A 16,520-nucleotide genomic window follows, 5' to 3' on the forward strand; every position below is an offset into this window, starting at 1 on the left:
ACTGTTGTAGATCTTCACCCGAAGATGCAGTACATCACTGGGTCACTATTGAACACGTATTTGGGCCGTGACAGGCAGGAATGAACTTGTCAAAAGTCACCCCTCTGAGACCCTTAGCAACTCTGTTCTAAACTACAGTCTACGGAAACTGGGCTGAAATTGCCTAGATTGAGTATCCTGCATCCCTGCAAATTTGAAGGCCTGGTTTTCCAGGCAGAAAGCATCCTTACCCAGGGTAACCGCAGTTACTTCTTTCTCTATTAGTTGACTTTCTCTGTTGCTAGGTGAATTTGATTTCATTTCTTTTACCCTTTGTTACATTCTTAAGAATGGAAATACGTTGTTATTGTAAAATAAATCCCCTGCATCTCATCCTGCAGGTACAACCTTGATCAATAGTTTGGTTATGTGGTATGTCTTACAATGAAAATGAGGTTGTTTTGCACACTGTTGGGAAGTCTGCCTTCTCACTTCACATTACATTGTGGATTTTTTTTTTTTTAAGATTTTATTTATTTGTTTATTTCCCTAGAGAGGGAACACAAGCAGGGGGAGTGGGAGAGGGAGACACAGGCTGTCCGCTGAGCAGGGAGCCTGATGCGGGGCTCCGGGGACCCTGAAATGACCTGAGCTGAAGGCAGACGCTTAACGATTGAGCTACCCAGGAACCCCCATTGTGGATTCTTAAAAACCCTGTTGAGTATGTGTACCTTGTGTCTTTTAAGTGCTGTATAGTATACTGCTGTATGGTTGTACCACAGTCTAGCCTGCCTCCTATTGATAGTTTAGCTCATTCCAAACTTGTTTCATCATACATAAGGTTCTTATAAATAGCCTGGTACTGTAGCCATGTGCATGTTCCACTCATTTCCTGAGGGTAAGCTCTGAGAAGCAGAATTTCTATGTCAGAGGGTATATTGGATTTATATTTGAATATATTTTACTTAATCACAATCTATGATTACTGATTTACTCTCCCACCAGCAATGGGAAAGGATGCCTATTTCATCATCCAGTTAACACAGATTTGTCAGTCTTTTAAAATGTTTGCCAAACAAAACAAAAAATATTTGCCAGTCTTGGGGCATCTGGGTGGCTCATTTGGTTAAAACCATCTGCATTCAGCTCAGGACATGATATCAGGGTCCTGGGATTGAGCCCCGCATTCTCCCTCTCCCTGCCGCTCCCCCCTGCTTGTGCTCTCCTGCTCTCTCTGTCAAATAAATAAATACAATCTTTAAATGTTTGCCAGTCTGATAGGCAAATGTGCCTCTGTGTTTAATTTGCATTCCTTTGGGTCTAAGTAAGATTGAGAATTTATTGGTCATATGAGTTCTTTTGAGAAATGCCTGAGTCCTTTATCCATTGCAGTTAGTATGTTTCAGGTTTTTTCTTTCTTTTTTTTTTTTTTAAGATTTTATTTATTTATTTGACAGAGAGAGAGAGAGAGATCACAAGTAGGCAGAGAGGCAGGCAGAGAGAGGGAGAACCAGGCTTCCTGTCGAGCAGAGAGCCCGATGTGGGGCTCAATCCCAGGACCCTGAGATCATGACCTGAGCCAAAGAAAGAGGCTCAACCCACTGAGCCACCCAGGTGCCCCGTCAGGTTTTTTCATAGTCAAGATATTAACCCTTAATCATGTACTGCAGTTCTCTTCCCTCACCCTTTTCTAATCTGTTTGTCTTTCTCTTACAGATTTTCCACTTTTTATGTAATCATATCTGTTCATCTTTTCCTTAGTGTGTGTCCAACTTCAGTGGTCTGTCAGTTTTGCTTTCCCCAGGAGACCCTTAAGATGAGAATTCTAATACAGGTAGTTTTTTAGTGGTGTAAGAAACAAAGGTAGAGGTGGGTAGGAAAGACTGTCAGTAAAGGATGCCTTTTATTAAGTGCTCCCACAGTGAAAGTTGCCAAAGGGAACTCTGGGGAATTGAGTAAAAGCACTTGCCTCAGAATTGTCCCACTCCACATCAGCTATTGGTTGAGGGTTATTCCTGCGGTGTGTTCACAGAACAACCTAAAAACTACGTGGTGTAAAACAGCAGCCACCATTTATCATAAACCTCTGGTATATCTAGGGGCTGGCTGGGGCGACTGGAACTATCTGAAGGCTTCTTTACTCACAAGTCTGCTACTTGGGCCAAGAAGACTCAAATGGCTAAGGGCTGGAACACCTGGGGCTTCTCATTCGGTCTTTCCATATGGTCTCTCCAGTAGGTAGGCTTTGGGGTAGTCACACTTCTTACATGGACTTTAGGGTTTCCAAGTTGCAGAGAGAGGGGGAAGGGCAGAGAGACCAACAACTTCTAGTTCCTGTTTAAAACTTTTCGTTTTGTTTTTAATTGTTGCCTAGTTACGCTGATATTAAAGTAATCTGCCTAGCCATTCTCAAACCTTTATTATTTTAGGACCCCATTATACACTCCTAAAAATTAGGGGCCCCAAAGTGCTTTTGTTTATATGGTTAATTATTATGGATTTTACTGTATTCAAGATTAAAGCTGAAACATTAAAAATATCATTCATTTTAAAATAACAAAAACATGTTAACATTTTTAATGAAAATAATGTTTTCCAAAGCTAAAACACTTAGAAGAGTGGCACTGTTTAACATATATGCGAATTGCTTTAATATCTGAAGACAGCTGGATTTTTTATCTGCTTCTGCATTCATTCTGTTGTCATATCACACCTTATGTAGTCTCAGGAAAACTTCACAGTACAAATGTGAGAGGAGGAAAGTTAAAAAGGCAAATACTGTTTAGAATTGTGAAAATAGTTTTGACCTGGGGGCTTGCTGAAAGGGTCTTGGGAGAAGTGCTGATCTAGCCTTTCCCAGATGTGAATGTCAGCTTTAGCTCCAAGCATCTTTATCCTCCAAATCCACATGAGTTCTGTACTGAGGGAAGTTGTAGGGATCTGGACTTAGGATGAGAGACACCTGCCTCAGGTGTTTACAAATCCTTGGAAGGAGGATTTCCCTTGAGGATGAAGAATCCTTAAAATTGCTACAATTAAGAGACTGACAGGGCAGTTCCAGGCTGACTAGGTGGTGTAGGAGGATGTTCTGAGACGCCCTTGTCTCACTTTTAAGAGCAAAAAGGGGCAGTAAAAGGTTAAAATTATTTTTATTAAAAAAAAAAAAAAAAGGCTTTACCAAACAAGAGTTCAGATCATGTGATAAATGACACCCCCCCCCCCCCCCCCCCAAATCACTGCAGCAAGATGGCGCAGGCAGTTTTCTCGGCAATGGCAAGATGTTGAACCTGCTCCTTGTGCATTTACACTGTTACTTTGCACATTTCCCTCTGACCTGCCCCCCCCCCAGTGCCTCACCTGCAGTGTGAGATTGGCAGCATATGCATTGTGGAGGCTGTGCAGTTGAGTGTGAGTGAATGAGAAACTGAACTGTGGTCATTTCCTAATCAAAAGATACACTGTAGAATCTTAGAATTGAGTTAAACCTGGTAAGTTCCTTTTTGAGAATTTTTGTATCCTTTGAGTAGCTTTTCTTGCAACACTGTTGCTTTTGAGGACCTGCATTAAATGTGTGGAAGGTACAAGTGTTAACAACTGTACTATATCCCCTACAAAAGTCTAAACAAGAGATTCTGCTTTCCTCCAGTACTCTCACTTAGCCTCAGTACAGTTACCATCCCAGTAGAAGAGCTGGTTGTGCTTTTATAGGCCTTGTGAACTGATTACTGTAAGAACCAGAGGATTAATAATTGATTTCTACTTACTCACTTAGATAGCAGTGTTACATATACTAATATAAGCAATGCAACTAAAAAATCAGGACTCAAACCACTTGACTGTAAGGTGTGGATATCCTCCTCTGGATTATTTTAGTTTCAGTGGAGGAGGAATAGCCTTAGAACTTGATTCTGTTCTGGCCCTGTTTTTCTTTTTTCTTTCTTTCTTTTTTTTTTTTTTAAGATTTTATTTATTTATTTGACAGAGATCACAAGTAGGCAGAGAGGCAGGCAGAGAGAGAGAGGAGGAAGCAGGCTCCCTGCTGAGCAGAGAGCCCGATGTGGGGCTCGATCCCAGAACCCTGGGACCATGACCTGAGCAGAAGGCAGAGGCTTTAACCCACTGAGTCACCCAGGCGCCCCTGGCCCTGTTTTTCTAACTTCTCTGGGGAAAGAGCAAATTAGAATTGTTCTTAAGCTTGTGTAGTTCTGCAGAAAAGAGCTATTGTCTGATCCACCTTTATCCTGACCACCTACGTATTTAACCTTGTATAGAAAAAAAAAATGGCTTTTGAGACACAAGAAATGCCAATCTCTTATTTAATTCTCTCTAATCATTCCTATGTGCCATTCTCTACCCTTCCCCACCCCATTTCCTTTTAGGCCCTGACATCTGACTAGCTTGAATTTCACTTGCTTGGTACCTTTAACCTCTACTTCGTATATCAGCAGTCCAAAAGTTAAAGCATGATTTTTATTTTAATTTTTCTTAAGATTTTATTGAGAGAGAACAGCACGATCGGGGGAGAGGGAGAAGCAAACTCCCTACTGAGCAGGGAGCCGCATGTGGGACTCAATCCTGGGACCCTGGGATCATGACCTGAGCTGAAGGCAGACACTTCACTGACTGAGCCACCCAGGCTCCCCTAAAGTGTGATTTTTAGTTCCGTTTACTAAACACTGTCATTATTCAGCCATCCCTCCTTGACAGTAAGGACCCACCGATGTTCACAGTGTTGTAGATCTGCTTGTTTTACTACCCTACTGTTGTCTCTTTCAAATTACTATGAAACGAGTTTTCTTTTTAAAATTGTGTCCTTACTCGTGCATCTGATTTTCTTTCTTCAAGACTGAAGTGTAGATTTCCAGAAAGCCTGGATTATTTTCTAAAGCAGCAACATATAAGGTAAAAACACAATTAAATGGCTAGCTGAGCAAGATTGAGCTCTTGTAGTGTTTTGTTATTTCACCAAATTTGAAAATATTATCATGTAATTCTGAACAATGGTACGTATTTTGCCAGCTAATTAAATACTGCTAATTACTATTACACTAAGCCCTGTAGTATGTGTGGAAAATCACTATTCTCTAGAGACTTAAAATCTGATCTACGAGAGATTGTGTAGCCACATAGCTGTAGCAGTGCATGTAAATACCTGCCAATCTGTCCACTTTCCAGTTTGGAACAGACATCAGAAATGAACTGTACAGCTTCTAGAGGCCTAAAATCAGATTGAAAAGTTGTATCAAATTCCTTTGAAGGTTTATCCCCTTTTGCTGGGAGAAAGGCACCATTTCCTCAAAGTCGATAGGACATGATTTGGGGGGCCTCCATGGGAACACCATTCTTAGTGGACATGGATCATCTTGTTCTAGATCTTAAGTGTCTTGAGTCTGTTTTCCTCCCATGTGTAGGAAACTGTAATCCCCTATTTGGGCCCACTTTGTTCCAGAGCAACTGCTTAGATATACTGGATACTATTGATGTGAATTCTTACATAGGAGTCCTTTAGGTTGGCCTTTAAACTGTAATTCTTCCCAGGGAATGGTAACCTGGATGTACATCCCCTGCAGTACCACTTTGTAGGAGGATTCTCTTAGTTATCAGTAAGTGAGCGACCCACTTTGTAATAGCAATGTCACCTCACCAAACCATGTCACTAGTGTGTTAATAGTCACCTTACTGAGGTTTTCTGATTTTTCGAGTTCCTTCTGCCACTCACTTCTAGGTTACAGATAGCAACTGTTTTATGGAGGGATGGTGAGAACAAGAAGCTTTTTTTCATTTTTTATAAAATTCCTCTGCATGTGCTATATAGATGTCACGGAGAAGGCAGCTTTCATTCCCTGGAGAGTAGTAGGTCTACTGGGACATAATTGTGGGCGATGAGGATTCCCTCTGGTAGATTGCTGCATTCATACTATTCTGTCTTATTCTCTTTTAATTTCTTAGCAGAAGAGTAAATTAAGAATGGATTTTGAATAGTGGGTTGTCGGGAATATAGATTTGATTGTGGGTCTCTTCCTATAAGCATTTTCTAAGTTCTCTATATGGTACTTAGTAAGCATTACCAGGGTTGATACTTGTTTCTTACTGCAGATAATTATAGGTAATGAAGGAAAGAGCTAGAGAATTTTTTTTTTAAAGATTTTATTTATTTATTTGACAGACAGAGATCACAAGTTGGCAGAGAGGCAGGCAGAGGGAGAGGGAGAAGCAGGCTCCCCACTGAGCCTTGGAGTGCCTGATGCAGGGCTCCATCCCAGGACCATGACCTGAGCTGAAGGCAGAGGCTTTAACCCACTGAGCCACCTAGGCACCCCAAGAGCTAGAGAATATAATTGGTAATTTAAACTTAGATCAAAAGGTAGAGTTGGGGCACCTGGGTGGCTCAGTGGTTAAGCCTCTGCCTTCAGCTCAGGTCATGATCTCAGGGTCCTGGGATCGAGTCCCACATCGGGCTCTCTGCTCTGCAGGGAGCCTGCTTCCTCCTCTCTCTCTCTCTCTCTCTCTCTGCCCACTTGTGATCTCTGTCAAATAAATAAAATCTTTAAAAAAAAAAAAGCGTTGGCATTCATTTGCCACTTAATGTCCTCTGTAGCTAGAATCTCAAAATTTTAATGTGCAAATTCTGATGCATTAGGTGTGGGTGGAGTCTAAATCTGCATTTCTAACAAAATTCCAGAGGATGCTGATGTTGCTTTGTCCCCAGGGACCACATTTTGAGTTATCAGGGGTCTATGGAATGTTTAGGGCATATGCAAATCTAACTTTTAAAAACAACCCTGGATACTGATTTTTTCTTCCCCCTGTACCACACACAGCAGTAAAACAGAAAAGAGGATGGGCACTAGAGCCTGACAGTGGATTCAAACTGTGAAGCTCTTACCTTATTAGGGCTACCTTGAGCACATTTCTCTAAGCAGGATTCTCAGCCTTGGCACTATTGACATTTTGAGTTGAAAGAGAATTTTTTAAAATGATTTATTATTTGACAGAGAACGCACAAGCAGGGGGAGAAGCGGGCTCCTCGCTGAGCAGGAAGCCTGATGTGGGGCCTGATCCCAGGACCCTGGGATCATGATGTGAGCCAAAGGCAGACCTGACCCAGGCGCCCCTTGAGAGAATTCTTTGTTGTAGGGTGCTATCTGGTGCCTGGTACATTGGAGAATGTTTAGCAGCACCTCTGGCTGTCACCCACTAGGTGACAGTAGCACACTCCCTCCTAGCAGTGACATCCCAAAATATCTCTAAATATCACCTGGGGGCCAAAACCATCCTCTACTGAGAACGACTGCTTTGAGGCAGTGAGAATGTGGGAGTTTGGAGGATTTTATGACCGAATACATTTTATATAAGCAACTGGTTTGAGAGGTTACTTGGGATTTTTAGGTGGGTAGAAAGAACTTCTAACTCAGTTGATCATGAGTCTCTATCTACCCTTTTTTGAAATATGCCGGCACATTTGCTAACTTGCTCCATTTTTCACTTACTTTGTGCTGTTGCTATCCAAATGCTTGTCTTTAGCATGTTCCTTATCTTTTCATCTTCCAAGCCTTTACCCTCAACTTTGAGACCACAATAACTAAGCTTTTTAGAATTATGCCAAAAATAATATCTGAGTTAGGGTTTCTTTGTATGCAGGGGTCATCTCTCCCAATAAAAATTTTAAAAATTGATCAGATAGAAATATAATATTTAAAAACACTGATTATAATTATACCTTACTTCCAGGATGTTCTTTAAAAACTGAAATGCATCTTCGGTTGCTGTTGATATGGAAGAACAGTAGTCTATAGTAAGTTAGTATTGAGGATGGGAATGGGGGAGGACTTAAAAAAACAACAACAACATGATTTTAAAACAAATTAAAGCTTAAACATTAGCTTATATGATCATCTTAGAAATTTTCAGATCAATCCAGAAAGCACATCAAATTTTGGAAGACTGCTCTAATGACAGTTTTTCTAATTGGTTTTATTTCTTAGGATTATACCTTAAATGACTTGTATTGATAACATTTTATACTATTCAAATGCTATTACTAATATAATATGTATTAATAAGGCATAAGAAGTATGACATGTAGCCACCTTGTCCCGTGGTTACTAGAGGAAACATGGGTTTCAAGCATTAAGGGAAAGGCTGTTGGAGGTAAGAGTCCTTGTCATTAAGTTTGTTGCTGATCAGTCAGTAGGCAGATGTCCCTTCAGAAGAAGGCTGTGGTTCATGACAATTCCTGCTGCTAATGTTAATGTATCTCTCTGAAGTCAGAAACCATTACAGAAGTAAGAAAATACTGAGTCAAAAATAGGAATGAGTTTTTTCTTTCTTTTTTTTTTTAAAGTAAACTCTACACCCAGTGTGGAGCTTGAACTCAAAACCCCAAGATCAAGTGTCGCATGCTCTACCAGCTGAGCCAGCCAGGTGCCCTTGACTATTATTTTTCTTAAAATGTTTGCCACAGCTCTATTTATTTGGACTAGAAGGAAAAAAGACTGAATCAAGGGCAATTTTTTTTCTTTTGCCTTGTGTAAGAGTTCTGTGTATTATACGTTTATTTTGAAAGGTGTTTTTGTTATGAATAAACCAATTCTCTAACAAAATGTGAAAGGCAAATGCATGGTCTCCTTCCACCTTCTCAGTCTCAGCCTCATGCCAAGATTCTAATCACAGTTAATGTTGCAACATCTTCAAATGGGGACTTGTTTTTGTGTGTGTGTGTGTGGTTTTTTTTTCTTTTTTTTTTTTTGGTTCTCATTCTCTTAAACACCCCCATCTCCCATACTTTATAATCATTTTAGTAATTACTAATTTAGATCACATGCTATTCTAAAGTACACTTCCATAAGTGTTTCAAACTTAAGTTGTATTTCTTATTGTGAAACTAAAAGGTATCTTAAAGGGTGGGGACAGAAGGTTGGTAAAGAAATATGCTGACCTGTGGGTAAACCTAGTTAGTCATTTTATAGAGAAGAGGGTGGGGTGCTGGAACAGACCTTTCCTGGTAGTGTCCCATGTAAAGATTCTCTTGTTCCTCATTCACCTTCACAGTAGCCTTCTGAAAGTTGTAAACTTGTGCCCTCACCACTCCCCCCATAGGTCTCTTTACCCACCTTCTAGACCAGTAGATCCTAACTTTTACAGTGACAATCTGGAAGGGAAAAAAAAAGGGGCAGAAGATTTGCAGGGCCATAATTTTTGTTTCATTCTATGATTAATAAAATGCATATGACAAAAAGTTATATGAATTTCTCCAGTAACAGCTTTAAGGTGAGTAAAATTTTTCATCAAGCAGCAATGCTTTGTCCTTCCAATGGGTTCTCATCCTTCCCTGTAACTCCCAAGTGCCCTGGCTGAGGACCTGTAGATTAGGGATCCATGCTGTTTAGTTTCCTCCAGGGTTCCTGTTGCATGCTTTAGGATTTCAACTACTTTTCATATTATTTCATTTAGTATTATTTTTCTTAATATACCCCACTTTTATTATCAGTTTTCAAAGTTTAACAAAGCATGTTACTTTTTAAATTATAGTTATGTTTATATTGTATACTTGATTCCTTAATGCCCTGTCTCTTTTTTTCTGAACTTTCAGAAAAGTTTATACCCCAGACTGAAAGCTGATTACACACAAGTAGCCACCTTGATTTGAATATCTACTTGTATCATAGGTGATAAGCTGTAATGTTAAAGCTTATGTTCTAAACTGATTGTCTTTCAGTAACTTGTACCAGTGATTCCCAGAAGCAACCAATACCTGTTTAAAGATCACCATAGATTCTTAAGTCCCTTCCGAATATTCTAAATTCAGTAGGCCTAGGATGAGGGGTCTCATCCTCTCACTTGAAAGTTCTATAGGTGATGTTGAGTAACAATGAAGTTTGGAAATTACAGTTTTCCATACAATCCACAAAAGCTGCATATAGTGCTATATTGTTAAACCTTTGTTCTTTTTTCTGTACCGAGGGGCCAACAGAATCGGGCCCATGTCAACATGTCACCTCTAGGGTTAGACTGACTTTATTGTTTAATTTTTTTTTCTGGGTCTCTTTCTTAGCATTACTAAGCTGACTATGAGGTAAACTGTATGGAATGCTGCCATTACTGGGTTTTAGATGGCCTAGCTTCTCCTTCAGGCCTTGGTTCCTCATCTGTAAAAAGAGAGGTTTACAGCAGATGATTGTCTTTGCCTTTTAGCCTTTAAACCTTAGATACCATGAACTAGATGAACCAGACTAAATAGGATAGTTCATCTGTTATCTGCAACCTCTGTATCAGTGGTGTCTTTACCTCATTAGTCCACTTTTCAGTTAATTCTAGTCTGGTAAACAGGTGTCCCAGCTGGTAATGGCCAGTGTATATAGACTTTTTGCCCAGAAACATACACTGGATGCAAACACGTAGGCAGACCAGATAACCAAGGACCAGTTCTAACCTCAGGGTTTGAAGCTGTATCAGGAGAGTATCCTTTCACTGGAGGTTACCTCATGTTCCTAGAAGTAGAAAACTGATTAAAAGTTCTCCTTATATCCCACCTTGTCCAGTCTAAAACAAGTCTTATAATAGTTCTGAAGAATACCAATCACAAAGGATATTAAAGGACCATACTATTTGAATCAGTAGAATAATTCATAACTGTTATGAATTATTATGATCACTACCATTTAATGAGAAACTGCTGAGTCTCTTTTTCTACAGAGATGCCACCCCCCATTTTAATTATCAAAACATTCCTGAGAATTTGTGTTTAGGTTTAGTGACTTGCTCAGGGTCACATAGCTAATAAGTGCTCAAGTCATTATCCAAGCTCTCTGCCTCTTGGCCAGTTTGGCTCTACTCTTCCCATTAGCTCATGTTCTTTTATCTATATTTTCTCCCTCCTTTTTTGCCACATTATGTTTTCTTCTCTAGCTTTTGTTTCTTTCTGGTTTTCTTTTGTAAGCTCATTCTGAAAGAAAAATCTGTAGTGGGTTTGTGGAAAGTGTAGGGCCCAGGCAGGTCCCCGCCCCGCTTCCCTTTCTCTAACCTTTCTCTTAAATGAAGGAATTGAACCTCATCTCTAATCAGTTAGCAGAGGGCGTCTTGAAGACAAGGAGTTTTTGTCTTGTTCATTATTGAAATCTCTGCCATTTAACTTCATGTACATGTGCATTCAAGAGTGAATGAATCCAGTTCATACCATCCATTCATTTAAAATAGCAGTTTGCCTGCTCTGTAGAAATTGTCCTGTGTATTGACTGGGATATACAAGTCTCTCCAAGTAAAGACCTTCCTGCTGACACACCTCATTATTTTTGAAGCAACTATAATAGCTAGGTTTGAGAAATCTGAGCTAAAACGTGTAAGTTAACCACTTTAGTACTGTCATGTCCATGCTGTGGGAAGTATCTAAAACCATTTCCCAAACGTGTCTTTTCCTCTCTCCTCAATACGAGAGTCCTACCCACACTTGTTTTTATTATTGTACTTGGATACAGAGCAGAGCACTCTACAAGCCAACACAGTGCTTCGGAAGGGTATTACGGTATAACTAAATATAAACAACAGTGATTTAATAGGGAAAGGGATAAAGAAACATACCCACTCTAATATTTAGAGAACCTGATTATAGAATTTTATACATTGAAAGGCAAATTGAATAACTTGTCATTGGATACTCTGTCATCCTTGTGCTCCTCCCACCCGACATGGTTTATAATGTAAAAAGTACTAAAATCCATTGGACTCCTTTTAGGATAAGATTATGGGAGTAGAAGAGCAAGGAACAAGAACCCCAGTCAGTGGGTCAAAAGTGAAACTTATGCTTGAAATGGTCATCAGAAACGAATAGCTGTGAGTAGAAACCACTGAATATTGCTTACGTTTTCTTATGATGTATCCAGGAGAAGTTTGAGAATTGAAGAATTTCTTGCTTATTCACAGCTTAAATAGGCTTAGAATAGTTTAAACATTCTTTATCATTCATTTGACTTGACCTAAGGCTGATGGGTTTGTTGCAGTCCAGAATCAGATTGTGTCTGAAAGACACTTCTATTTTATGGAGAGGATCCCCACATTAAATAAAAAGGAAGAGAAGAGGTTATCTTTTTTCCTTTTTTGAATACCCTATAAAAACTTGGATAGTGCTACCACCTGCTTACCTTTTGATGTATTACTTCACAGTGCTGGTCCCAAAGGTGATAACATCTATGAATGGAGATCAACCATTCTGGGACCTCCAGGATCCGTGTATGAGGGTGGTGTATTCTTCCTTGATATCACTTTTACACCAGAGTACCCCTTCAAGCCTCCAAAGGTAAGAATGTCCCAATTTATAGTTAAACTTACATATTGCTATGAGAGACTATTGAAGGTTTTAAAATTGAGTTTTAATCACGAAAGGTAGATTTCTGTTATATCAACGAATCTCTAAGTACATTTGGATGGACACAAAACACTACACCGGGGAGGGGGGCTTTGCCTCTTGCAGAGACCATAGTTCTAAAAGTATGTGCTTTGTTTTGATGGTGCTTAAAATTCTGCTATTTTTAGTGACACAGCAACCCAGAATCAATCCTGTATTTTCCACTTAGAGAGAAAAAGTTACTGAACAGTTAAAAATGGTTTCAAAATATCTATGCACTAAAATAATGAGAAAGTCAGAATCTCCTACCAAAGACTTGGATTCTGCTCCTTGTCATGTTTTGGTCTTGTTCAAATTCTTAACCTCCAGGCTTCAGTTTTCTAATCTAGGATAGTATCTCCTATGACATTCAATCTATGATTCTTATTTATACTAACTGGAAATTCTTACTTTGGAATGATTCTGTGTGTCTCACCAAAAAAAGTTAGGAAACCAAAATAAAGTAACCCAGGCTCATATGGCTTGTGTTAATTTGTCTACTACTATGATCCTTACCCATTTCTGGCTCCTCATTTGTGGAGACTCCATTACAGTGATTCTGTGACCTAGGTAGGTGGGATATCTGCGGGATCTAATGTAAAAATCAGAAAAAGCAGAAACAAATCTCATCTTTTTTTTTTTATAGCCTTTATACCTAAGCATTTTGCTTTTGTTTATGTACCCACTATGTTGTATCTGTTTGAATTCATTATGAAGTTTATTTTAAGGCCATGTAGTACCACCAGCTAACACAAGAGGTCAGCAAACAATTAGCCATTTCAAACTTGAAAAGTTAGGAAAATATTTAAAACTTTGAAACTGTTAGAATAACTGAAGTTATCTTGCTTTTTGTTGATGGATATTACTTTTGAAATGACAGAGTGTATCAATGAACATTCTAATCTCAGATTAAAGTCATTTAACCTATCTTACCAGCTTTAAACTCTGTATTCATCTTTTAAAATTTTAAATTTAAAAATTTTAAATTACAGCCACTCAACTGAAAAAGCAATGTAGTAAAAATTTCATTGTTTGCTGTTTAAATTTTAATACTGTCTTATTTTTTTAGGTTACATTTCGGACAAGAATCTATCACTGTAATATTAACAGTCAAGGAGTTATTTGCTTGGACATATTAAAAGATAATTGGAGTCCAGCACTAACCATTTCTAAAGTTCTCCTTTCTATCTGCTCCCTTCTTACAGACTGTAACCCTGGTAAGGTTAATATTTTTTTTTCTTCTTTCTCACCTGAAAAATACTTGTTTTGATAAAGTACAAGGACCTTCAAAAGAACAAAATGTAGGGGCACCTGGATGGTGTAGTCAGTTGGGCATCTGACTCTTGGTTTTTAGCTCAGGCTGTGGGATCAGGCCATGTTTGGCCCTGCGCTCAGTGTGGGGTCTCTTTTAGGATTCTCTCTCCTTCTGCCCCTCCTGCTCATGCTCTCTCTCTCAAATGAATAAATAAATCTTTAAAAAAAGAAAACAAAAGCTAATATTTTTTTTCAAAGAGTTTTAATCAAGAGAAGTTCAATCTACTAGTTGAAAAAGGCAGCAACTTCTGTGCTCTAGAACAAGAAGTTTTAAAACTAAGACTGACATAAATTTGCCTTAGGGTTTTTACATTTTTCATACAGTTCTCTTAAATCACATACTTCTAACTAAATGTTGAGTCATTGCCTAACCTCTCCTGTACCTTCTGGTTCACTGAGTACTTGTCCTAAAGCTGTTGTTCAATTTCGAAAGTGATAATTCTTTGCTTAATAGTTAGTGATTATCAGACTGATTGCAGGGGGTGGGGGAGGAAGCTTATTCTTTTTATTATTACAGATTCTGTTTAGGTTTCAGAGCAACACTATACTTAATTGTTAAGGTCCAGGTTTTGACCTGGTAACCTGGCTTTTTCTAAGTAACTAGCATAGACGTAGTGTTATATTGCAATAGCCCAGAGGACTACAGTACTCCACAAAGTCAGGCGAACACAGTTGGATTCCATGTTCATTGCAGCCTTGAACATTCCAGTTTTTATTGAACTTACCTAATAAGAGCAAAAACACCTCTAATTGGGTGGTGTTTGCTGGGAGAAAAATAGAATGAACTGAGGAGATAAAGCCACACTAGTACTAAAGCCTGAGCATTCTGTTTTGCTGAGACGTTTTCCCCTTGCATATAGTGCCCAGGATGATGGAATGGTGTTTCAAAACTGGATTTTCACAATACTTTGCATACTTCTTCCCAAGCTGTCACTGATTTATTTGCTAAAATTTGAAACATTCTTTTCCTTTCTCCAAAGTAATCTACATTCTTTTCTTCCAGCTGACCCTTTGGTGGGAAGTATTGCCACTCAGTATATGACCAACAGAGCAGAACATGACAGAATGGCCAGACAGTGGACCAAGAGATACGCTACATAAATTGGGTTTTCACATTCTTACATTATTTGTCTGTCACAGAGAGAGCTGCTTATGATTTTGAAGGGGTGGGGGAGGGTGGGAGTTGGTAAAGAGTAGGGTATTTCTATAACAGATATTATTCAGTCTTATTTCCTAAGATTTTGTTGTAACTTAAGGTATCTTGCTACAGTAGACAGAATTGGTAATAGCAACTTTTAAAACCGTCATTAGTTCTGCAATATTAGCTGAAATGTAGTACAAAGAATAGACATTGGGTTCAGTTGCTTGTAGTCTGTAAATTTAAAATAGCTTAATTTTGTACAGGTTACACACATGGCCATTTATGTAAAATCCTTCAAGACTACACTTTTTTGTTGTTCAAAAAAATTGGAACTTGTTTTCCTTTCTTGGGAGGGAACATTGGTATTGAACAGTTTTTAGAGACGGTCATCTCATATATATAAAATGGATACGTGGCTATAAGACACCATATAGGAAATGAGTAGTTATGTATTTGATTTTATATGCCAATCTACTTTATTGTGACAAGATAAGAGGTTTGAATCACAACTTGTGAAAACCTGTAGTAAAATACCTTAAGCTGTTAACTGTAAGGTGTAAAATAGGAGTTGCTCAGTGGATTGGTTATATGTTGTGGACTACTTAAGTCTGCATTTGTTACTGTGCTAATAAACAATATTAAAACAACCACCTAACACTGCTGTATTCCTTAACTTTATTTTGCCTGTGTTTGTAGTTTGTAGATTCTTCTAAACTTGGTAAAGCTTTGCTACTATACAACCTACAAGTACTACACACTGAATAATGTGCAAGGACCTAGGTTAGGTTTGGTATGCTACTCTGTTTTTGAGGGGTCTTAGAAAAGGTCAGAGATGGATTCTCATGGCTAAATTAATACATCTGAGAGGGCGATCTGGCAGTACCTAAGTGTATATATATATCCAGCAATTCTGTTTCTTTGCGTGTACTCCAGAGAAACTTTTTAAAATCATTGTAAAAGTATTTATTCATCTCTTTAAAAATAATAGGAAAGAAACCGAGATCAACCTCAGGTAATGACTTAACCATTATCTGAATAGTTTTTTTGGGTCCCCCCCCCCCCAATTGTGATGAGGAGGTTTAGCCAATTAAACAGAAGCAACACTGGCTGAATTACAAGTTTTATATTTTGCAGTTCTTGGTTTCAACTCTCACAGAAATGAAACAACTAAATCCACTGTACCTAGCCTTAAAAGTATTCCACTTAAATACGGGATGAGACTCTTAATCTTGGGGTCCTGACTTTGAGCCCCATTGGTAGAGTTTACTTAAAAAAAAAAAAAAAAAGTTACAGTGTACTAGTTTTTTTTTTAACATATCTTTTTGCTGAACAGCTTAGTTCATATTTTACATATAAATCAAATAGCTAAGGGAGCTATTTGACGGAGCCTGGGTGGCTCAGTTGGTTAAGCATCCGACTCTTGACTGTGGCCTCAGGTCTTGATCTCAGGGTTGTGAGATTGAGCCACGAAACCTGCTTAAGATTCTCTTTCCCTCTCCCTCTTCTCCCTGCCCATTTCTTAAAAAAAAAAAAAAAAAGACTGCTTTGTCAGTTGGGATATTGCCAAAATCTTCAAAGACTACCACAGCACAAACTCCGGTATCTAACCTGAAGACTACCTTAAGTCCAATATTTTTATGATACGTTTTATTCCACATGACTGTGTATCCAGAAAACTACTGCAAAAGGCATAGTAATACTTGTGGA

The 16,520-nt window shown here is 38.7% G+C and overlaps 2 protein-coding genes across 9 annotated transcripts in view; one reads left to right on the forward strand and one right to left on the reverse strand.

Moving 5' to 3' along the window:
- Positions 1 to 15,468, forward strand: part of LOC125105039 (ubiquitin-conjugating enzyme E2 E1) — an 82,464-nt gene extending 66,996 nt beyond the window's left edge. Inside the window, exons 4-6 of the mRNA XM_047738065.1 lie at positions 12,139 to 12,271; positions 13,428 to 13,575; positions 14,676 to 15,468. Coding sequence (XP_047594021.1) covers positions 12,139 to 12,271; positions 13,428 to 13,575; positions 14,676 to 14,773 — 379 coding nt within the window. The 3' untranslated portion in view covers positions 14,774 to 15,468. The remainder of the gene's footprint in view (positions 1 to 12,138; positions 12,272 to 13,427; positions 13,576 to 14,675) is intronic.
- NKIRAS1 (NFKB inhibitor interacting Ras like 1) overlaps positions 1 to 16,520 on the reverse strand; it is a 65,973-nt gene that overhangs the window by 17,922 nt on the left and 31,531 nt on the right. For 5 of the 8 annotated variants that reach the window (XM_047737983.1, XM_047738012.1, XM_047738018.1 and 2 more), the window contains exon 5: positions 12,875 to 12,950. In XM_047737983.1, the coding sequence (XP_047593939.1) occupies positions 12,875 to 12,950 (76 nt within the window). Of the gene's footprint in view, positions 1 to 7,699; positions 7,746 to 7,832; positions 9,131 to 12,874; positions 12,951 to 16,520 lie in introns of those variants that run through there. The other 3 variants (XM_047738002.1, XM_047738033.1, XM_047738039.1) reach the window with 3 other exon arrangements.

The sequence above is a fragment of the Lutra lutra genome, chromosome 1, assembly GCF_902655055.1.
Source record: "Lutra lutra chromosome 1, mLutLut1.2, whole genome shotgun sequence".
NCBI lineage: Eukaryota > Metazoa > Chordata > Mammalia > Carnivora > Mustelidae > Lutra > Lutra lutra.